Source organism: Sciurus carolinensis, chromosome 17 (assembly GCF_902686445.1).
Source record: "Sciurus carolinensis chromosome 17, mSciCar1.2, whole genome shotgun sequence".
Lineage (NCBI taxonomy): Eukaryota > Metazoa > Chordata > Mammalia > Rodentia > Sciuridae > Sciurus > Sciurus carolinensis.
This window is the reverse complement of record NC_062229.1, coordinates 60,706,099-60,731,647: the sequence shown is the minus strand read 5'-3', so window position 1 is coordinate 60,731,647 and position 25,549 is coordinate 60,706,099. Positions and strand designations below refer to the sequence as shown.

The 25,549-nt window shown below is 39.7% G+C and overlaps 1 protein-coding gene across 1 annotated transcript in view; it reads right to left on the bottom strand.

The window, feature by feature from the left end:
* Window positions 1-25,549, bottom strand: part of Ptprg (protein tyrosine phosphatase receptor type G) — a 707,594-nt gene that overhangs the window by 202,402 nt on the left and 479,643 nt on the right. The window contains 1 exon segment of the mRNA XM_047532314.1: window positions 5,267-5,362. Within this exon segment, the coding sequence (XP_047388270.1) occupies window positions 5,267-5,362 (96 nt within the window).

The window sequence follows — 25,549 nt, the reverse complement described above, 5'->3', positions numbered from 1 at the left end:
ACTATGGAGTTGAGGCAGGAAGACTGCAAGATTAAGGCCAGCCTCAGCAATTCAGTGAGATTCTGTCTCAAAATAAAAATAATAAAGAGGACTGGGGATGCACTGAGTGGTAGAGTGCCCTTTGTTCAATCCAGGCATGAAAAGAGGAGAAGAAATATACCTATTGACCAGGCTTCGAAATACATTATAAATATAATTATAAATATAATACTTTTATATCTTTGTGTTTGAATCAAAGGATCAAAAGTAACTACAGCCAAAAAAAAAAAAAAAAAAAGCCAGAAAGAATGTCACATGAGAAAAATTTCTTACTATAGATGCTCTGAAACAATTGTGCATTTTTAAGTACAAAATTCCATGGAATCCACAAATGCAAATAAAATGTCAGGCACTCTCATCACAATTGGGTAATGAAACAAATGGGACATTCCCCCCCAAATCATAAACTCAATGATAATCATATTCTTCATGAAGAAACACAATTATGCCAACCTGTAGATACCACACTGTGCAAGCAACAGCCTTAGTATTCATCGAGATGGCTGCATGGTTAGAAGGCATGTTTAAAAGAGGGCTGTAGTTCAGTGGCAGAGCTACTGCATACAAAAATAAATAAATAAGCTACTTTGGCACTACATACAAAAATAAATAAAGGCATGCTGTCCATCTACAACTATGAAAAACTTTTTTAAAAATATAAGCCTACTTAGAGGGCAGGTCATTTCCCTCTTGTGAATTATTTTAAATGTAAAATACATCTTTCCATAAATTGCCTAATTATCCCACTGATTGAATTTCATGTAAACCTCAGTTTTTTAATTTAACCATATAGGATATTAGAATAATAGAATATTTCCAAAGAGCACTTTAGTAACTTCTGATAGTTTCCATTTCTACAGGAATGCAAATCAAGTTAATGTGAAAGAATAGTGGAGATTCTACTTTTAAAAAATTATTTTAATTTTTGTACATATATTAATTACCTAAACAAGTATTTATTCTCTTGAGTGGTTTAAAAAACAAATTACTCTATCCCTTGCCAGTTTTTTTAATTTCAAATTTATTTCTTTTTAAAAATCCTTTAAATTTTACTCTGACCTATCTCCTATCCTACTTTTAGAGTTGATTTGTATGGACTAGAAAAAGGTGACCCTTTGGGCTGGTTTTGTACCTCTGTGGTGGAGCACTTGCCTAGCATGTGTGAGGCACTGGGTTCAATCCTCAGTCTCAGTATCACATGAAATAAAGGTACTGTGTCCATCAACAACTAAAAAAATATATTTTTAAAAAAGGTGACCTTTCCTCCATAGTCATTACCATGCTTTAGAATATTGTAGAACCTACTCTACTCAACAGAGGCTCTGAAACGAGTTCACCTTCTACAGCTCTGTGGGCCAAGAGGTATATAACCCTAGGTGGCTGCCATGATTCTCCATCTTCCACCATGGAAGTGGTCCTTCCTTCCCTTACTGTACTCACACAAAGCACTCAGGAAGTCCTGGCTCATTAGCTTTCAACACTGCAACTGACCCTCATCTGTTTCCAATAAATGTGAGCTGCCGCTCAAAGTTGCCTGAGTCCATGCCAGGTCTCAGGATCTTCCAATCCATGCTGAATGAAGAAGACCACTTGGAGATTGTTACAAGGGGAAGGCACACCCCCTCCACCATACACAGCCACCACTCTGGTCTTGGTTTGATAGATCACAAAGATCTTTTATGTCAACCTCCCATATTTAACTGAAGGAAAGAATTTTAAACACTGAATAGGTACCACAAATCATACCTATAAACCACAACAGAGCCACAAGCAGGCGACTTTGAGTCTAGGCTAACCTAAGATTCCTTTGTCAACCATGTGCCCGCTAGGTTTGTGCTTTTTAAAGTGTTTGGGCGACATTACTAACTTCATCATACCTTATCACAGAAAAGGCAGAGAGAGCACCAAAATTAAACCAGAACAATAAACACACATGGGGATGAGGGGCATAAAGTAGAAATAATGAAAAACTGAAAGTGTACAAAAATTATTATGTACAGTGTAAGTCAACATCTGAACTCCAACATCTCCCTGGAAAGTGGCCTTGCCTGGACATGTATCTGTGGGCCATTTGTATCACGAAGCCCTGGAGAATGGATCCATTGGTTTATGAGCACCATGTCAGACACAGCCTCTCTATAGGAGGAGGACGCTCTCTGCTACCTTTTTTCAGCCATTATCACATGGGATTGGGACAGGTTCTAGTAGATAGCAGACTTTTATGCTCATTATACTTAATGTAGCAACTAACACAATTCCTGGCTCAGAATCTGTGCTGAATAGATGATAAACACTTCTTTAATACCAAAACTTAAGATGCCAGGTTTGAAGTTGGAATATATAGTATATATATTCCAACACACATATATATCTCTGTTCCAACACACACACACGTGTATGTGTGTATATGTATATGTGTGTATGTGTATTTTTACATACACCCATATATATCTCAAGATTTCTTTACTTTGGAGAGAAATACCAAACTCTCAAACTTATTCTTACAGAAAGATTCAAAATACAAAGATCTCAAAATATGGGGTCTAACTAGACTGCCAAATTAAAATAACAATAATACTTTTTTCTTTCCATTGCATGACACAGTGTGAACCCAAATGTATAAACACACATGTGGACTGACTTATAAGGAAAACAAAGGAAGCAGCTCAACACAGTTGCTGTCTAAATAAAATTCTGTTTTAGTTTTTATTATCTGTTCTCTATTTTGTGTCTACAGAATAGCAAGCCAAAATTTAGAAAAGGACCAAACAAATGAAATACACATTAAATTTCTTCATATGCAAACTAGAAGCCCTGTCCTAGAAATTCTTTAAAAATTCAAAACCCAGACTTCACAGTGAAGTATTTTGCTGGTTTGCCTGTCCAAGACTGTTAATTGGTCTTATATTTAACAAGAGTTTATAGAGCTGGAAAAATTGAAAGCATTTGGGTAGAGCATGCTGTGAAATAGTCCTTCCAATACTCATAAAAACATTTAAAATTTTTATTTTCCTATAAGAATAGTGCCTAATAAAGTAGGACGTGGTTGGTCTGGACATAGGTGGGCATGACAGAGAAGGGGGAGGGGCGACTAGAGGCTCAGCTACATAAAAAGCAGCATCCAAGAGGGAAATGACAGAAAACCAAGGGGTTAGCCAGGTAAGTGGGAATTGTTTCCAAGGAGCTAAGAGGATGCCAGTATTATCAAAGGCAAATCAGACATGGTTTAGGAGCAAGAAGGGTTCAGACGAATCCAGGCCATCTCCCAATAAATAGGGCAGTGCCAGAATACACTTCTGCTCATGAAAAGAACACATGTACATCATGGGGTCCCCTGCCCACAGAAACAGATGGATGGCTATTGATAAAGAATATGTGGCATTTACCAAGAGTCCACTAGGTACCAGGAACCATACCAGGAACTCATTTAATTACCATTAAAATCTTCACGATGTACCAGTTGTCATCCCTACTTTAAAGATGAGAATACCAAGGTTGGAAAGTTTAAATGACATCACCTGTATGCAGCTGTTAAGTAAAAGAGGTGGGATTCAGAAGCAAATACTTTTTACCCCAGTGAAAATAAGTTCTTTAAACATGATACTCAATTGTGGTTCACGAAAGGGAAAAAAGATGTGTTGAAGAACAATAGGAAGATCATCCCAACATATAGCATAAACGGGATTTCCAAAACATCTGATCATGACCTACAGCAAATAAAACTTTGTTATTATTTTTGCCATTTTTTTAAAATAACAAATCATGACCCAGAACACACCCAGTATGAATTACTATGGGTAAACAACTAAAAATGTTCTTTAAAAAATTACCCTTACTATGTGAAATATATGTTGCTATTTTCCCCACTTTATGTTACCATTTCATCATGTTTAAAATGCTGGTCAGGAGTCAATGAAATGATTTCACAGCCCACCAGTAGAACAGAAGCCAGCATTTAAAGTCTGGTGCCATAACAGAACCAATAGTTCCTTACACTACAATACTAGACTTTTCACATCTTTGCATAAAATCTCCCACTGGAGTTTTCATTCAAGGAAAGGTAGTTAGGAGGGAGAGAGACGCAACAAAGAGACTTGTCAATCATGTGTCACCCACTAGAAAGGGCAGTGAAATTAACATACCTGAATGGCCCCATCTCAATGACAAAGAGGTCTGCTCAAAAAGGCAGACCTGAAAGACCTATGTTGGAGAAGGTCATGAAGTCTTTAATTAATGTCCCTTTGAATTGTCAGGAAGATCAGTTTTCCAACACTGACTCCCTGGTAAAAGGAACACCTGGTTGAATGTGGTGGCTCATGCCTGTAATCCTAGCAACTCCAGAGGCTGAGGCAGTAAGAGTACAAGTTTAAAGTCAGCCTCTAAGCAGTTTAGTGAACCCCTGTCTCAAAAAAATAAATAAATAAAAAATCAGGGGAACGCCTATATTTCTTAAAATTCAGGCATATTTTAAGACTGAAGAACAAATCATGTGGCTACTACTGAGATTGCCTTTCACACACAAAAAGCATCATGTCTTGTATCAGAACACGATCAAGACACTCGCTGATCAATACTACTTTAATTAGATTTAACTTATTAAAAAGCCTGGACAGCATTGCCTATGGCAGGATGTAAGATTTGGCTTCTATGTGCAGATTTAACTCATGAGCTATGAGCATTAATCAACATAAACACATTAAAAGTGAAAGTAGTTCACGAGGCTGGGAGTTCATGAATGTACTAACTCAGAAAGAGTCTGAACAAAAACTTTAGTTTCCATGGTGATTTCTGGGAGAGAAAGAAAAGGGGTCTCTTTAGAGAAGTGACTGATGCTATTTATTAATCTAGTTGCAAGTAATGTCAAGTTTTAAAGTTGCTCACAAGAAAACCACCTTTTTTTACATTAGCCTTTTAATATGCTGGAGGAACCTGTTCAAAACGCTTCAGCAGAGAAGTAACTTAGATGATAAATGTGTTCTTCAATCTGTGCACCAGTCAAGTAGCAATAAAATCAGAATAATTCATGCAAAAATTTTCATTATGTTTCTAAACATACTTATTTACATTTTAAATCACACATTAGACAATATGAAATATCTTTCATTTAGACAGGTGTGAACTAGGAAACAGATGCATTCATTAAACATGGAACAATTCGATGAATTAAAAAAAAAAAAAATACTCCGAGAACTCTCTGGTTGAAGTACTTCAGCCACTGCTAACTTACTTGAAAAAATATGGCCATGGCTCCAATTATTCTGTTCTCAGAAATTGCAGTTTGAAAGCTGTCAAAGTCATCTGGATTGTAAAAGAAAATCTGCATCTGTAAAACAACAATTAAAAAATATATTAGGAAAATTTTCCAACCTACACTTAAGTAGAGAATAGTGCAATGGACCAATATTCCCCGTTAAGATTTTGCCATTTTTATTTTTCTTTGCTGAAGTATTTGAGAGGAGAGACCAGAAAAAGTGTCATTTTACCCCTCCATACTTCAAAATGCAGCACATCTTCCCAAGTAACTACAATGCATTCATGACACTTCAAAACAAATAATACCAATGCCTTCATATTACCTATTATACAGGTCATGGTCAATCTCCCTACTAAAAAGCAAACTTTTAATGGAGTTAAATACCTTGAAGCAGAAAACTAAGTTGGTGAGATTCAGTCACATGTTAAGATTATAAACACTCAAAAGGGCCCAACTTTTATAAATGTCTTGCATATATACAAATGGGAACTTGAAGGAGTATTTCAATTGCTTTGAGAAATAGACTAAAGGGCATAGTTCAATAAATTCACAAAGAAATATGACAAAAATGATAACAATGCTTTACATTTTACAGTTTGCAAAAAGCTAACACATACATTATTTCACTTAATTCTTTAGCAAACCTAAGAAGACAGGGCAGACACTGCTATATTCAGCTAGAGGCGAGGAAATAGTGCTTCAGGAATCTGAACTTAAGTTGCCCAAGATTAAACATCGGACAGTCTAAATTCCAGGGATTGTCATCCCAACCTTAAATACCTCCTCTTCTTACACGTGGCTTGAGATTCTTATTCAAAAAGCAAAGCACAGATGGATCAACTTAAAATCACTATACAGGTTGAATACTTGAACACACCTTGATATTAAAAAAAGATTCCAAGGATGAGAGTGGATCACAGAGCATCCCCCAGAGACCAACTACTTGATGAAAGGAACAGACCTGGGATCCCAGTACAGCTTCCTTCCCAACTTGCCTCTGGAAAGCTATTTTCCCAACATAGGATCCCTCCCATATAAGGTTAAGTATCTCCACCTGATAGGGCAGTTGTGAGGGTCCAATGTGTTAATGTCATGTACAGCACCACAGGTGGACCTCATCAGTGCTACACAGGTCACTAACAAGGCTGCTGTACATTATAGTTAACATACAGTGGACACCGTGAAATTTCTAGTAAGAAGGGGATTCCACTGAATCTTCCAGGATGACTATACTCCTAACAGAAAATCAGACCTCTTATCTCATTATCTCTTTTTGTATCTCTTATCTCTTTCATGACTTCTCTTTTACCACTTTTCTAAATGACATATCATCTTCTGAGTTAGGTTGAACAACCACATCCCACAACCACGTTAAACAACAAATTCCCAGCAAGTAAATATGCCTCAGAGTGACTACGTCAGGCACAGGTCCAAGGGTAATAAAGTCCTGATGACTGAATAAATCAAGATGCTAAGAATATGGTATCTTTTTTTTCCCGATAGGGTGAGATCTGGTTCCTTTCCAGGAAAATTTGAGTATTTCAGTAGGTAGGAAAATGTTAGTGTTTTAGTTAGTCAGTTTTATCATCACTAACCAAAGGACCTGACAAGGTGGCTTAGAAGTCACAGATAGCTGACTCCATAGCTCTGGGTCCAACGTGACGCAGAACATCGTGGTGGAAGAAAGCATTTCAGGATGTGGCAACACGGAAGCAGAGACAGTGAACTCTGCTCATTCAGACAAAATATAAATCCCAAAGACACAATCTGAGGGACCTAGTTCTTCCAGCTACACCCTGTCTACAGTTACCATCCAGTTAAGCCATTTCAGAGGATTAACACACTGATTACATTATAGCTCTCATAATCTGATCATGTCATCTCTGAAAATGTTTGCGTCATCTTACAAATAAGATTGTGGGGGACACCTCATATCTAAACCGTAACAGATAGATTCTTCTGGAGGATTTTCTTTTGCTTAAAGCAAATTCTTCTTCTTAAGACTGTGCCCGCCAATTCTGGCAGTTTCTTACAAAAGTGTTTTGTGTAGGTTTGGACAGCTTTAGACATCATGAATCCATTCGATGGATTCCATTTGATGAGGTGCAGATTAAAACAGTGCAATACTGGGTGAATTGCTTTGGATACAATGCTACTAACCCAAGAAAGAAACTCCACACAAGTATATTCAGAAAATTACACTTCACTTTCCTTTTAAAACTCAGGCCCTCAAATTAAGTAGGTTCACAGACGGCTTTCTTATACTTTCTCCTGTGAACAGGGATGGCGTTGTTTAATGCATCATCTGAATAGTGTGTGATACAAAATACTTTAAGACCTCTTCAAGGGCATTTTCATTTACAACTAGGTAAGGAAATGCACTTTGGAAAATGTGTTTGAGTCAGGGCTCCACCCACCTGGATAATAAAATGTCTCATAAAGAGAACAGCAGCACGGGTCGGAAATATCAATTTTCCTTGCTATTTCTCTCAGGTTGTAGCCTACTGAATTATGTTAACATTTGAAGCTATCTTAAAAATATGAAAGTAAACAAGTAGATGAGCTTTTGCCGAGTGACTGGACTTTAGCATTATTTTGTTGCTGTTGATAAAAGAAATTCAGACAGAGACGGGAAATATATTTTGCAAAGTCATCTTTGGCAGGTGTTTGGGCTGGCTATTAAGTATCTTAAGTAGCCGAGACATCACAATAATTACTCTCGAAATTCAAACCTAGCAGATGTGGTGGCACACACCTGTAATCCCAGCGGCTCGGGAGGCTGAGATAGGAGGATGGCAAGTTTGAAGCCAGCCTCAGCAATGGCAAGGTGCTAAGCAATTCAGTGAGACCTTGTCTTTAAATAAAATACAAAATAGGGCTGGGATGTGGCTCGGTGGTCAAGTGCCCCGAGTTCAATTCTTGGTACCCACCACAAAAAATTCATACCCAGAGCCCTCTCTCTCTTCAACATTTATCAATGTATACAGCTTCTAATAACATCTAAAAAGGTCCAAGTGATGTTTATCATATAATAACCCACCTGCTAAACAAAGCTGAAGAAAAGATCTAGAGAACCCAACATTAAGGCTTTATTAACTAGTCCATATATTGTATGCCCAGTATTGCCAACTATTTACATTTGGTCCCATCTGCCCTTTCACTCTGTCTGTATACACACATACTCCTTTCTTCCCCCTCAATCATTTGGGAAATTCTATGTCCCTTTACCAATGAATAAGTGTGTCATTTCTAAGAATAAGGTCATTTTCTTATATAATTGTAGGATAGTTATTCAAATTACCAGATTTCACATTGATGCAATACTACTATCTAACTCAAAGTTCATTGTCAAATTCTGCCAGGTGCCCAAATAAAGTTCATTATAGGTCATTGCTTGGTTCTGGGTCCAAGATCCCAAGGAGGGTCAAACTTTGCACTGGGTACTCTCCTTCTTTATTCTGGCCTCTCTACTTCCGGCTTTCATCTAGTACAGTATCTCAGCCTATGCCTTTCTTTACTTGGACGATGGGAAGTGAGTGCCTCATGGTTTCTGATGATGAGATTCAGAGGCACCTTTTGGACAGATCACCCCAGAAGTAATATTGTCTCCTTGTGCATTTTATTAGGAAGCACATGATGAGGGTTTATCCCAGCATTTAGGGTGTTTATCTTGATCACATGGTCAAGGTCAAATTTGGCAGCCTTCGCTACTATAAAGCCATCAATTTTCCTTTTGAAATTAGAAGGTACTTTGTAGGGAGAAACTCTGAGATGACATTAACATTCTGATCTTTCAAAGTTCACTACTAGTTTTAGCACTTCACTGTTTCTTTTCTATTCACTAATGCCTTTTCATAGAAGGAGTAGCTTTTCCTTCTGCACAGTTTTGTTTATTCATTTATTTATATCCATATGGACTCATTGACTTTTTTCTCTTTTATTCAAGCCACTATTATATCCATTATTAACATGGATGCTCAAACTGCCCCAGACTTGCCCAGGAGGAGAGTCTTTGAAAAGATTCCTCTGTTTTTCTGTAATGTTCCCATCATTTTTTTATTTTTTAGCATCTGGTTACTGTCAGGCACAGATGTGCTGGACTCAATTTGCATTTTCCCTGCCCCAGACCTAGAATTGGACATTTGAGTGAGTCCTGGTCCTTTTAAGTGCAAAGTGCTATTTAAAAGCTTAAAAACTTGAAGTCACTATTTTTGAAAGATGCTTGGGAATAGATGATTCTGGTCCTTGTTTCTTTAAGAACACTCCTCAGTTTAAGGTCAGTCAATCTATTCAAACCAAAACCTCTCTGCAGAGGAAAGACAGCTGGATCATGCAGTGTTCCATGAGAGATGCATCTCCTTGCCCACAGATATCAGCTACAGGAAGCTCAACTAAAAAGCCACCGATGGGCTGTGCACAGCAGGGCTCAGCCACAAGACCAGTTCTGCCAATGCTCTCCAAATCATTAGTGAGGACCACGGGCCTGTACGGATCATTCACTTCTGCCTTGTGGACTGGCTGAACTGGAAAACCCTCTGGGCATTTCTCTAGCCAGATCAAGGCGATAGGAAACCTAGAGGCTCACCCAGAATAACCTGTCGTCTAGAAATTAGCCTTTCATAGGGGAAAACCAATTCGCATTAAAGTCTTCTTGCTGAATAGGGAGTGTGTACTAAAATACAGATACAAGAAATGCCCTCACAAATGGCGGCACCAGCAAGGACCAGGAGGGAGGTTAAACAGGAAGTGCTGCCAGTGCTCCAGTATGAGGGGCTAGTGAGACATTTGTGGAGTCACGCAAAAGCCCAAGTGGCATCCCTTTCCTTGTGAATGCAATTCCCCCTTATATTTAAAAGGACTCTATTGGCAATTTGATTTACATGTGTTTGTGTGTTTGTGTGTGTGTGTGTGTGTGTGTGTGTGTATGTATGCATATGATATATAGCATATGCTTATATATGTATATCTATATATCTACATGTCTATGTTTACCTATGTCTGTCCGTCTATCTATCTGGTTTTTAATTTGAATAACTATCTATGCCAAGTTAAATGAACAGAAAGCAACCAATCTGAAAATTAGAGCCTTGCACATTATAAATATCACCATTTGTCAAATATTCACTGGGTGCCTACCTGATGTCAGATATTGTACTATCATTTATGAACACTCAGTGCAGCCAGGAGCAGTGGCACATGCCCATAAGCCCAAGCTGAGGCAGGAAGATCACAAGTTTCTAAGTCAGCCTGGGCAACTTAGCAAGACCACTATTTCAAAAATTTAAAAAAAATATTTTATAAAGGGCTGAGGATGCCCCTTCCCCCCCAAAAATCAAAAATCAAAAGGTGAAGTAGGTGCCATGATGCTGCTCGTTTTACAGGCAAAGACTTTGCAAATTTTACCAATTCCAAAATTTGCTTCTTTCCAATCGGCAAGAATATTTGCTCACTGCCTATTCTGTGTAAGACACCATGACTTATGAGGGCACAGTCGAAGCTCAGGAAAGCTAAAATATCATTAATGAGACAAGGTTCACTTTTTCCTTGAATGCCAACTTTGACTAAATGTATCATGAAAAAAGCACAAGGCAATGTCACACTCAAGTAAGACAGACATTCAGTGAACACGGAATTAATACAGGCGATGGGCAGAAGGTGAATTATCAATTTTCTGCTACCACAGCTGTGACTTTTTTGTTCTGTTTTGTTATTATTATCATGTTTTGGAATCAAGGATTGAACCCAGGGGTGCTTAACACCCCTAGCCCTTTCCATATTTTATTGTGAGGCAAGGTCTAAGTTGCTGAAGCTGGTTTTGAACTTGCGATCCTCTTGCATCAGTCCCAAGGTGGGTGGGATTACAGGTTTGTGCCACTGCACCTGTCTTTGTTTGTGTTCTTAAGTTAGCTCTCAATGCCATACTGGAGAAACCAAGTGTCCTCTGCAGATTGAGAAAGCTCTACATTTTAATTTTCTTTAGAAAACTTTTATTTCTCCCACACACACCCCACACAAAGCCCAAGAAAAAAAGCATGATGAATTAAGTAAGGAAACAGGATCCAGATAGCTCAGCAGAAAAGTAATCTCACAGAAAGATCGAGCAAACACTTCTAGGATGCCGCCTGGAAGTTCTAAGACAGGGAAAAATACATAGGCAAAAGCTACAGACCAGAACAGTTAGAGACAAGGCATCAACAGGAGGTGACAAAGAAAGTGATGAAAAAGTCAAGAACAGAATTAAAAATCATATAGGAGGCAGCAGGTAACCAAAGTGAAGAGGTGAACTATATTTTCCAGATCGTGATTGGTGGCAACCTGGGGGAAGCCAGTTGGAACGTCTAAACTCAGTCAAGGAACTGTTGGTTCCATTTTCTGGACATTTGCATCAGATGATGTCAGAATCCAGGCTTTGTAAAATAAGCTCTTAATCCAACTTGATTTTTCAACCATGTTGTAACTTTAAAATTATTAAGCTAGAGCTTATACACATGCACATGACACCACATCCTAATTCTGCTAAAGCTTTCAGAAAGGAATTCTATGCAGGCAGGGTTAAGTCTGCCTAGTTACACAGTATGTTCCTGGCACAGTGATATTCATTACAAGTACTACTTGTTTATTTCTAGAAAAAATAAAGTGAATGGGGGGCTCTGTGTGAATTGAAGCAAGGATATCTGAATGATGAAGCCACAAACACCTTTGTGAAGTCTTTGCTATCTTTTTAAAATTTTTGGTACTGGAAATTGAATCCAGGGGCACTTAACCACTGAATTACATTCCTAGTACTTTATATATTTTATTTAGATACAGGTTCTCGCTAAGTTGGTGAGGCTGACTTTGAACTCATAATCCTCCTGCCTCAGCCTCCCAAGCCACTGAGATATGTCACTGTGCCCAGCAAGTCTTTGCCATCTTTTGAAATAAATAACAAATTGAGTGGCAAGGAGTCATCAGGAAACTGAAAAAACAAAGAAATTCAAACATTGTGGTGAATACTTGAAGATCACTGTGAAATGCGTAGGTGGATCCAGGTATGGTTCTGCTAAACACAGATCATTTATATACCTTTCTCTTTAAATTACAAGAAATTCATTTTATTGCTCAAAGAAAGAAGATTTACCCATTTCACTTATGGAGAAAATGATAAACACACATATATATTACATGAAAATACTTAATGTAACTTAGGACTTTGATATGGTTTTTTTTTTTTATTCCTTATTACTTAAAATTTTTTTGTAGTTGCAGATGGACAGAATGTCTTTATTTATTTTTATGTGGTACTAAGGATTGAACCCAGTGCTTCATACTTGCTAGGCATGTGCTCTGCCCACTGAGTTACAGGACCAGTCCCCCTTATTACTTTAAAAAAAATTTTTTTTAAGTTGTCAATGGACCTTTTTTTATTTATATGTGGTACTGAGAAGTGAACACTGTGCCTCACATATGCTAGGCAAGTGCTCTCCCACTGAGCTGCAACCCCAGCCCCCTTATTACTTTTTATATGAATCTTTGTTGATTTTTGTGATAGAATTTTTGTGAAAGTATTTTATAGACATCATGGTCCCCAAAAAGCTCATGTGTGAGATAACACAAGAAGGCTTAGAGGTTAAATGATTGGGTTATGAGAGCCTTAACCCAAATAGTGGATGAATCCCCTGATGGGATTAACTGAGTGCTAACTGAAGGTGGGTAGGGTGTGGCTGGAGGAGGTGGGCATTGGGGGTGTGGTCTTTGAGGTATGTATTTGGTATCTGGAGAGTGGCATCTCTCTCTGCTTCCTGATCACCATGTGAGCTGCTTCCCTCCACCACACTCTTCCGCCATAATGTTCAACCTCACCTCGAGCCCCGAGGAATGGAGCCTGCTCTCCCTGCACTGAGACTTCTGAACCATGAGACTTCAAATAAATGTTTCCTCCTAAAATTGTTCTTGTCAGATCTTTTAGTCACAGCAGTGAAAAAACTGACTAAAACAGCAGACGTGATTGATCAGTTGACTTTAAGAGTCCAGTAGATAATCCTCCATAATGTAGGGTGGGTCTCACCTAATCTTCTAAAGGTATGCAGTCAAGCCAGAATGGTGTATGTATGTACTTCTGTCTGCATATCACATGATTAAATGGTTCTGACCCAGTTTTCTTTTGAGCTTCTCTGAGTTCTCACCTCTATCATCTACATTCACCTCTTCCTATAGGCTTCTCCCGGAGAATGCAGCCTCTGTTTCAACCCTCTCTTGTGCCCTACAGAACAATGCCTTGAAGTAGGTAGAACTGGGTACTATGAGGGGAAGATCACACATGATTTGTATACTGAAGACACTGGAGCTCTCTAAGGCTCAGTGTCCCCTTTGGTAAATTGAGGTCAAGCTCCCTGTAATAAACTTGCACTAAGCACATGCTGTCCATAACTCAGAGAAAACAAAACAGCTTTCCTTTTCCTATTATTATGGATCTTGATGACTTTATGAACAGAAGGAATATGTAAATTAGGATGAAATCAATCTTTTCCATGGGCCAGCCAATGTTCCAAGTCATGCCAAGGTAAGCAGCAAAGAAACCATGTGGGGGCTTCATGCAGTGTTCATTAGGATAGCATTTTTAGAAGAACCAAGCTCCCAAGAATAGCAGGTATTCAGCATCTTTGCAGGCAAGGCAGCACTTAAATAAACATTCTGAAAGCTTTGCTTTACACAATATCATTAATCACAGAGTGCAAGGATACTTAATTATTTCCTTTTTTTTTGGTTGTCCCACTTGCCCTGTACCATGGAATTATTGTCAACTACCTGATAGCATGGATCCAAGGTTTTGGAGCAGAAGAACCCAAAGTACACACCAGGGCTGTGAGCCCTGAGAACAGGTGCTGGGACGATGTGGGGATCCCTCATCAAAGTCTCTGTGTGTAACTTGTTTATTCCATTATAAGTCTATTCATCAGTTGATTTCAGAATTTCTGGCTCAGTAATGCATCTGATTAATCAAATAAATACTTAATCTTTGAATTCTTCCTTTGATAGAGAAGAGCTTAAGTTCTTGATTCCAATAGTATGTTACATTTTTCAGGAAGTCACTAATGTCTCGTTCTTAAGTTACTTCCTGCAATTCAGCACAAGTCTGGACACAAATAAGGTAGGTTCAACATATGGCTATATCATGACCATATTCCCATATCATGTATTTAGCAAAGGGGGCAATAAACTGTAGCTCTCCCACTTAATAGCTGTGTTTCCCAGTAGAAGTTGGTTACCCTCTCTGAGCCTGAACAACCCCATGAGTAAACTAAATGAAAATTACATCAGTGGGTTTTAGAAGGTAGAATGTAAAAGGATTCAAGTAAAACACCTTTCACTATGTCTGTCCGGCACACTGTAAGTCACCAGTTTGCTCAACATGTCTTTAAATCTTAAAGGGAGGGGGATAAAAGAGAAAAAATGAAAACTACAAATAAATTAGTGAAAGGGCTATATGCCATGTGCCCCTACTGGAACCTACCCACATGAGCCAACAATTGAATGGTTCAATAAATGGCAACAGTTTTACCAGAGACTGTCCAAAGGAACACTCACCAACATATAGTGACAATACAGATGAACCTCCCAATGCTGAACTGAGTCACATGGGTAATTGCACGGATAGTGTTTTGGTCAGTGTTCCAGCTCTGTGACCAAAATACCCGACAAGAACAACTTAGTGGAGGAAACATTTAATTTGGCTCACAGTTCCAGTTCAGTTCAAGGATGGCCGACTCCATTGCTCCGGGTCCAAACTGAGGCACAATATCATGGTAGGACTTGACAAAGGAAAGTTGCTCCACTCATGTCGGCCAGGAAGCAGAGAGAAAGGGGGGAAGGGGCCAGAGGGGAGATGCCCCCATCCAGGGAAAGCTCCCACTGACCCATCTCCCTCAGCCATACTCCACCTGCCTACAGTTACCACCCAGTGAGTCCATTCACTAGGATGGACTGATTAGGTTACAGTTCTTATAACTGAATCATTTCACTTCTGGATATTCCTGCATTAATAGGAGCTTTTGGGAGACAGCTTATATTCAAACCTTAACAGATAGAAAAGAGAGAGAGGGAAGAAGGCACATGGGCCAATAAGAAAACCTCAGGCAACTTGAGGGAAACTCAGTGGTTAACCCAACAGGGTCAGTAATGAGAGGAGGTATCTGTGGCTGTAAATAAGTTCCTTTGATCTGGGCACTGGTTATGAGCATATGAGCGCACATTCAGCGTTATACTTATTATTCCCTCCTTGCATGTGATACTTCAGTAGTGAATAAATAAAATTAGCAAAACTATGGTTTTTGAAACTGACATCAACAAAAGCATAGCCGTCTCAGATAACAGAGTGGGGCCAGAGAGTCTGCTTCCCTCTTCTGCACCCACTCGATTTGATGTAGACAACTCTACACCTAAGGGTAAAGTTAGATTAAATTTATCTGCTTGAAAGAGCAAGTTACAGTGACTGGTCACAAGTGTGTGGAAACACTCCAGCTGAAGACCCAGTTAACTCTTAGGTGGACCAGGCACTCCCATGTCCCCACTTCCCTCTGAGGCACAGGCTGCAGCTGAAGCCAAGAGGCAGCTTCATCTCAAAAACATTCAAGAAGGTTGTTTAAGTATTCTCCTCCCCCTCCAAGACTGGGCATTGAACCCAAGGCTCCTGCATATGAGACAAGTGCTCTCTGACTGAGTGACACTCCTAGCCCTTTTTGAAACAGGGTTAGGGTTAGTTGCTGAGGTTGGTCTTGAACTTGCAATCCCTCTGCCTCAGTGTCCCTAGTGGCTGGGACTACAGGTGTGCACCACCGCACTCAGCTAACATCCAATTCCTAACACTGCTTTGCATCAATTAATTTCTTTATGCCTTATCACAGTTTTCAGGGTGAGGTCCTATGGTTTTGCCTATTTTGTAGGAAAGGAAATTAAGGCTGAAACTTTAGGTCTTGTCTGAGCAGTAACAAAGTTGGGATTTAAATATGGGCATTTAATTCATTGACATTGCTCTACCAAACAACATCCTGCTCAGAATTCCCCTTAACAATGAGAACTGTCAAGGAGTAATCTTTAGGATCCTAGCCCAAAGCCTCCAGAGCAGTGGTTGGTTATCTTAACCAGGAAGTGATTCTATAGACCAGTGGAAATTCACCTAGCCATGTCTACAGATATTTTGGCTGTCACTATGTGGAGGTGCAACTGGCATCTAGTGAGAAGAGGTCAGAGATGCTGCTAGGCACCCCACAAGGCACAGGACAGGCCCCAAAAGAGACAATGATCTCACCCCAAATGTCAATGGTGGTGCGGTACAGAAACCCTGTCCTATGCTGTTACATGAAACATCTTCAATGCACATAGTAAAGCACTGTTTTCCTCTTTCCCTTCCACTACTACTGAGCTTTGAGGTGTGTTATGGTTTGGATGTGAGGTGTCCCCCAAAAGCTCATGTATGGGACAATGCAAGAAGGTTTAGAGGAGAAATGATAGGATTATAAGAGCCTTAACCCAATCAGTGAAATAATCCCTCATGGAATTAACTGAGTGGTAATGGAGGCAGGTGGGGTGTGGCTGGAGGAGGTGGGGCATTGGGGGTGTGGCTTTGGGGTATATATTTGGTATCTGGTAAGTGGAGTCTATTTCCTGACCATTATGTGAGCTGCTTCCCTCTGACACACTCTTCCACCATGATGTTCTGGCTCATCTCAAGGCCCAAGGAATGGAGCCTGCTGTCTATGGACTGAGACCTCTGAAACTGTGAACTCCCGTATAAAATCTTCCCCTGTTCTAATTGTTCTAGTCAGGTCTTTTAATCACAGCAGCAAAAAAGCTGACTAAAACAAGGTGGGAGGAACAAGTCATCTATAATGGGGCTCAAAGACAAGGAAAGCATTTTTGTCCCTACCCGTAAAATAGTAACTTCAAAGGGCTTTCACCTGGAGGTGAAAACCTCATTCTTGACATTATTGTTAGGACTTTCTTTTCTATCCAAGCAACACTTCCTTGCTTGCATAGCTGTTTTATGTGTGTGTGTGTGTGTGTGTGTGTATGTGTGTGTGTGTGTTCAGTTCTGGAATGTGGTGGAGCTTACTGCCTTGGACACCATGTAGGGGAGGGCTCTCTAGGTGCATCTGGAACTTATTTGTATTTCAAAAACACAAAAATCACCAACACAGTGTTTGTGCTCTTTGTAATGTGAAACTTTTAGAAATTGCTTTGTACTTGGGAGTAACAGCCACATGATTCACCATGAAATGAAGTCTGGAAAATCATTTTGGATAAATGGACCTATAAATTCAATAGAATTTCCATGACAACATAGACTGCGACACTCAACCACAAATAAAAGGTTATAAATCATTCAAAACCAACCAGGAATCAGCAATATGTCTCCCGTTTTGAAATACAAGAAACCTGAAATACAGTTTATTTTTTACTTACTCACCCAAAGTTCCCATTATAGTTCTTCCCTCACTTCAATATAATATTTCCTACACCGTAAGAGGTTCTAGGGGAAACGACCAGGCCATAAATTTGCAATTAAGTCAAATAAAATTAACACAAGTGTGGAGTTGGTTGTACACCCTCCCGTTCTCCCAGCCTGAGGCTTCTGAGAAGACAAGGGGTGCTCTGATACGCAGAAAACTGCATTTTACCCAATGTTGCTAAATGTTGCCAAGTTAGAGTTTTCATGAGAAACAGGTTTATGCAGAACATTTCTGAGAACACACATGCAAGACAATCTGGAGGCTTCCCAAACACTTCTGAGCTCTATAAATCTGAACCACACACTCTGCTGTCCTCAGGAAAACCTCCACAATGAAACATTTTTAAGATTAGGTGGGTCAACCAATCTAGAGCATCTGTTCTTTAAAATAGCTCTCTGGTCCCCAGGTCATCTTTTTATCTCTTGTAGGGGTCTCATTATAATGGGCTCATCTGGATACTGTACTGTGAACTTTCTGAGCACTAGGTCAATGGCACTGGCTCCAGAGTCAAGCATACAGTAAGAATTGATTAAATTACTTTGGAATATATGAAGGGAAGCTACTTTTCACATGGGAGGAAATACATCTTATTTCTCCATTTGGTTCTTTTTCATTATTCAGTTTCCCATATTATAAGCAATGCTTTAAAGTAGATAACTGGCAGAGGGGGAAATTTTTTACTGAGCTCTGTATTTGGCTTCCAGCAGGGCTGCACATCCCCACAAATACTACACACACTGTGGTACAAGTGTGCATTGGACATCGTCTACCACTTTTCATCAGAGATGTATGATTCTATGACCACATGCTGATCACCTTTAAGATACATTTTGAGCCCTGATCTCATAAGGTCTGGGGCTTTCACTGGAATCTTCAAGGACTACACAGGCCAGAAAGGTTATGAATTGCTACTGTTAAACACTCTGAAAAACCACAGTGAGCACAAAAGCATTCTCTAGGACAGACACAGAGAAGTGGCTCAAACCATCCCCTGGAAATATGCAACTTGTATACTCCAATTAACAGTGCAGGAGAATGCCAATCTTCCTCCACCCCTTGTGTTAGTCAGTGTTTCATCACTGGGACCAAAATGCCTGAAAGAACAACTTGGAGGTGGGAACGTTTATTTTGTCTCAATGGTTTCTTGGTGCAGGGTGGGCCGACTCCACTGCTCTGGATCTGAGGCGAAGCAGAACATCAAGGCAGAAAGGCATCTTGGAGGAAAGCTCCTCAGTTCATGGCAGTCAGAAAACAAAGAAAGAGCTCAAGGAGACCTGAACAAAATTGAGTCCCCAAGGACATGTCCCCAGTGACCTATTTCTTTCAGCTACTTCCCATCTGCTTACAGTTACCACCCAGTACTTCATTCAAATTATTAACCTGTACGTGCATTAATCCCCAATTAGATTACAACTCTCACAGTCTTTTTACCTCCGAACATTCATACATCAACACAAGCACTTTCTCAAGGCACACCTCATATGTAAACCATAATACCACTGCTAACACTGAATTTACAGAACTTCTTATTTTTATCCACTGGATGAACACTTCTGTTCTCATTGTAAACTTTCCTAATAACCAATAAGAATGAAGACCTGAATTCATTTTTTTCCTAATGATAACCCCTTCCATTATTTAAGGAGGTCCTTTATTTAGAAAAATCAATGATTTGCCACAAAGCTACAAATACAGACAAATATACAAATACTTTTGCCCCATTACTTTTGGTATAAGGAAAACAACGACCAACCAACCTTCAGTACGTATAATAAATAGAAGATATGGTGAAACGAATTATTGAAGGGGGCAAAGAGAATGAACAATAGGTGCTAACATTGAAGCTCTCAAAAATATATTATGAATGGAGGAAGCCAACATACAAATAAATACAGTGTGATCACGTCTGATTTTAGAAATGCCATGCATGATAATACTGAAAGCATTGAGCATGTGTATGCACAGACATACAGAGCCCAGCTGTGGGAAAGTAACACAAATAAACCAGGAGTTATCTCAGGGGAGGAGAGTAGGAGAGTCAGATTGGTTTGGGTCCAAGAAAGGTGTTTGTTTTATCACAACCCAAAATACTCTGCTGGCTTTAACTAACAGCTCATTAAGTTAAAAAAAAAAAAAAAAAAAAATCCTAGGAAGGAAGAAAGGAAGGAAGGAAGGAAGGAAGGAAGGAGAAGGAACGAGGGAGGGAGGGAGGAGGGAAGGAAGGAAAGAAGGTTGGTTGATTGAAAAAGAAAAGAACAGTGAAATTGCCACCAGAGTAGGAGAGGAAAAAGATGAAGCTAAGAGATGAATCTGGGGACTTAGCTCAGAACACCAACCTCATCAGCAAAGTGCTCCCAAAGAATGAATCTGTCAGTCCCAGTGACACACAGCTCAGCATCACCCGGGGTGTGATCTTCCTTTATTCCTGATCTCTCTTTGACACAACTCACTCTTCATTTATTTCTGACTGCAATGAAATAGATAACTACTCCAGCTCACTGAAACTGCAAAGGAGGCAGAAAGAGAAAAAGATGGAACTACTGTTTCTGATCCATGGAGGCTGTTTAATTCCTTTAACACACTGACTCTGTTGAAGTCTATTTATTTAGCTTAATAGCTGGTTACCTACCCAGCCACATTATAGTGTACAAAGTAACGATTCTCCCAGACCACATCTTTGGTCAGAAAGACACCAGAGAATCAGAGAGCAGAACAAGGTTGACTAAAGCTGGGCAGAGGATCAGTGTCACCAATACACACTGGTGTGTAAGTCAGCTTTCTGACACTGTGACCAAAAGAGCTGAGAAGAACAATTCATTGGAGGAAGTTTATTTTTGCTCATCGTTTCAGAGGTGAGACTACTTACAACTCTGGGTCTGAGGTGAGGTAGACCATCATGGGGGAAGGGTGTGGCACAGGAAAGCAGCTCAGGACGTGGCAACCCAGAAGCAGAAAGGGAGCTCCCCAAAGGCACACCCCCAGTGACCTACTTTCTCCAGCCACCTCCACAGCCTAACTGCCTACAGTTATCTCCCAGTTAATCAGTATCAGTGGATTAATCCACTGGTTAGGTTACTTCTCTCACAACCCAATCATTGCTTCTGAACATTCTTGCATTGCCCTCACACATAAGAATCTGTGAGACATCTCTTATTTAATCCATAACAACTGGGTAAAACCTAGAAAGCATGATTTAGAAAGAGGCTGTGGGAAGTGGTGGAAGACCTTAATGGTATGGGGGACAGGGCTGCCATCATGGTAGCTTTGATCATAGTTCAAAATATTCTTGGCTGAATGATTTTCTTTCCCACGAATTCCCTCTAGATTCACTTTGGATTTTAGAATCTCATAACTAGAGATAACATACAATGGAGTGGAAAAGATACTATCAGAATGGAAGCTCAAGGTCAACATCTGGTTCATTGGGGCAAAAATCGTGAGCAAATCACTCAATTTTTCAGAATATTTGTTTCCAAATATGGAAATTGAGATGCAGTTGTTAGGTAAATTTGAATGATGATGGCTTAAGAAAAGATTTGAGAATTCAGTCTAAACCAACAAAAGTGTTGGGAATTAAGAAAAGAAGGATTTAGGGAAAACAAGAATGTCACAGAACCAGTGTGATGCTACAAATAATGACAACAACTACTAGTACTTCTTATTCTTCATCATCAAAAACTTATTTGCAAGCTGGGCATGGTGGCACGCCCTGTAATCCCAGTAGCTTGGGAGGCTGAGGCAGGAGGATCACAATTTCAAAGCCAGCCTCAGCAACTTGGCGAAGCCCGAGACCCTGTCTCTAAATAAAATTTTAAAAAGGGTTAGGTATGTGGCACAGTGGTTGAATGTCCCTGAATTCAATCCCTAGTACCAAAAACAAAAACAAAAAACCCAAAAAACAAAAAACAAAAAAACAAAAAAATTTCAAAAAAACACATTTTTTGTGGGACCATTTAGTTGATACTGAATCATTTATTGCATAACTTTAAAGCCATGTCAATGACTTTTCCTATTTTCTCATTCTGATTCATGTTCCTTCTTACTCCCCAACATTTTGTTGTGACTCAATTTTAAACAGAGCAAAATCTGCCAACATATATGTATACACACTCACCACCTCGATTCCACCATTAACATTTTAATATACTTGGTTTTCAAACAATAGTTCATCCCTCTACCTATTCATCTAATCAGGCACTGAATTTTAGGGGGGTGGGAACCCCACTGACACTCTCTAACATTCTAACATCCATTTGGTGCCAAATTAGTAACCTTGGCATTAAGAGGAAGCCAAGCAGGGTTTGGGTTCAAGCCAGAGGATGTACTGCTGGAGTGTAAAGGGGTTAATAACTCTATTAATGAGGGCATCTTGAGACTCTGATAGATAAATCTCAGCAGGCAACTGCTAATAATTTAGCATAAAAACAGAGTTTAAGGGAGGGGATTAAAAACAAGAAAATATCAAAGCCATGCTTTATAAAACCCAGAATTTACAGGAGACAGTGTTGGCCAATAATCATGTTATTGATTGGCTCCATTCATGACCTATCCTCATAAGCTAATATAGAAAACATCCCCAAAGACTGCATGTTAAATATAACTGTGCTCAAATACTTGTTTCTCTTTTTTGGATTTATAATACATAATGGAAAAGTGAACACGCCCAGAAGTCTGCCCAGGAAGCCTGCCTGGTTCATTATCTACAAACCTGAGAATCATCCACCATTTAGAATCATGTTCAGAAAACCTCCTGCCCAAAAATCTTAATGAAGAAGCTATTTTAAATAAAAAGATGCTAAAAATTGGCTGACTTAGTTGGGCTTCAAGCAGTGCTGTGGATGTTACAAGAGAGATTCAAGGAGTTCAAAAACCATTATTTATGACAGCAAAAGACTGCAGACAGGTTCACTCTCAATAAGAGAATGACTAGATTAATTAAGTGGCATTCATACTGTGAAATATTATGCAGCTATTAAAAAAGAAAGACATCAATTCTGTATCTGATATGTAAGGAGGCACATGATAAATTGTTAAATTAAAAAGGCAAGTTATAAGCCAGGAGTGGTGGTCCACGCCTGTAATCCCAGTGGTTCAAGAGGCTGAGACAGGAGGAACACAAGTTCAAAGCCAACTTAGCAAGGCACTTAGCAACTTAGCGAAACCCTGTCTCAACATAAAATATAAAAAAGGGGACATGGCTCAGTCCCCCTAGGTTAAGTACCCCTAGGTTCAATTCCTGGTACAAAAAAAAAAAAAAAAAAGTTATGGAAGACTATACACATGATCCTCCCCACTTTCTCAGTAAAGGCAAGCAGGGTGTGGGGAGCACAGGGAGAGAAACCTGAAATAATGTATGGGAAATTTCATTATAGTTACCTCTGAGAAATAAAAATATAGACACTGAGATAAAACAAAGACTTCAAATTTCATTCCACATATTCAGTAGTTCAAAGACCTGTCAGTAAGAATTTCCTTCATAAATATTTGAAATAATAAATATAAGACAGCAACCTCAAAGAAGGACTGAAATAAGAATCAAACAGCACATGGAGGGTGGTAAGGTCTGTTTTCAACCTTAACGAAATATTGACAAGTGTACAGAAGAGTGCACAGTTCTAAGTGCAACTGTGAGTAAACTCAGTGAGGTTTCAGAGCCCAACTAACCAACATCTAGATGAGGAAACAGGACACTTCTGGTCCCCCAGATGTCCCAAGTGCTCTCCTCCGCTCACTACCCCCAACTGTCAGTATCCCCAACCTTGAGTCACTTTTCCTGACTTTCAATACAGAGATTCATTCTGACCAGATAACTTTGAAGTTTGCTCTAAACATGAGATCTTACGATGCTTCAAATCCTCCTTCACACCAGGCCTCAGTCCACATGTAAGCCTGAGAACTGTTTTCAAGCTGATTACTGATAGCTGAGTGAAATGGAGGTTCCAAGGAAACAGAATGCAAGAGACCCAAATCTAAAAAGCATCATCTACAATTGTGTGCACTTCATTTAAGCAATAGTGCACAGAGCAAGTGCTTTAAGATTTTATTTTCATGACAACTCTATATAGAGGGTGCTGTAGCTACCCTGAGTATGAAGACTGGGAAAGGGAAGTTAAGAAAAACGAGGAAAGGCTTCAAGAACATGGCTGGTTCAGTCAGGGCCTTTCTGTAGGCTGTGTGTATCCCCTGTAGATCCAATACCTGGAAATGGCACTTCGCCAGGCCCGTCAGACACTATAGGCTCTTTGGTTTCTGCCCATCAACTACAGAGTTCTGCTAGATATTCCTCAGTTCTTTCTGGTCTGATGACTACTCACAGGCAGGTGACAGGACACACCAGCAGACACCAGGATGCAGTTCAGAAATTGCAAGGGCCTGGCCTTGAGCCCAGACCTCAAATGCAGTGAGTTCTGAATGGGAGGGCTCTGTTTTCTTTCTTTCTGGCCTGGATCATTTTTGTCTGAATAACTCTGGTCAAAATCAAACGCTGCTGGATGCTCCTATCAACTCAATTGGTTCCTTCTGGTCTACTAGGGTCCCACTAACAGGTCAGATCTAGGCACATTGTGCAGCCCAGGATGGACCCATTATCTACTCACTGGGCACATCAATTCCCCAGATTCAGAAATGCAGGACAAGAACAGAGGTCAACAGAGTCCATAGGAGATATTACTTGGACATGTAAACAATGGGGAAAGGGGGGCTGGACTTACATATTAAGGAACTGACACATTTAAAGTGAACATCTGAATGTCATGCTGTTAAGTTCCCTCCTGCCATAAAGCAATGTATCCTCCCTTCAAAGATTATTTAGTGCACAGTATACTCATGTATTGAAATATCACCTGGTAACCCAGAACTTTGTACAACTTTAATGTTTTATGTAGAAGTTAAAAATTTTTAAATTACAAACTTACTAAGTGAGGTTAGGAATGGGTTGTATGAGACTCGACAAAATGAAGACACAAAACAACAGAGAACCATGGCTTGAGTACACACCATTTTCCATCCTGCCTTCAAAACTGAGTAGAGAAAGGCAGGAAGGCTGGATCTGTCGGGATTTTCACGCTAGGGGAAACACATCTGACCGTGCATTATAGTATTTTCAAAGGGGTCTCTGGTGAAGGGTTTTATTTTTATTCAAAGCATTGTATTCCATCTTAATATAGCTTGAGTCCTGGCCTGAAGGTTGGAGTACTGGGCTTTATTATTTCTTCAAACGCCTACACCTCAAGTATTTTTAACATACAGGCTCAATAATTCCTACCCACGGATTCTTCCACATGATGGTCTATTTGCACTTCACGGGGACACCCTGTTTTTTGTTCCCAGTCTAGGAGCACAAAGTGATGTAAAACTTATTGCTTTCTGGGTTTTCTGGGTCTTAAAAGTCTCATTAGGACTCAATGGCAGTTCTTGGGCTTCATACCGAGTGCAAGTGCCGGAAATATAATAGGAGGCAGACAGGGCAAAGAACTCAAGTGCAACAATTCCACGTACAAACTTGATCAAGTACGGGAACAGCACATGCACAACATCCTGATTGGACAGGCAGTGAATGGTTGAAGAGTGTCTCACTCTGATTGAATGAAGAATCACCCTGCCCTAGAAATCTTCAGCCAATAGCTTCAAAGGTCATCTCCAGCACCACCAAATAAATCCCTAGACAGCAGCAACCCAAGTGCAACCTTCTGGGTATCCCTCCCTGGTGGGAGCTTTGCTTTTCCTCCATTTCAAAAATAAATTCTTGGACTTTGCTCTTATTTTCCAT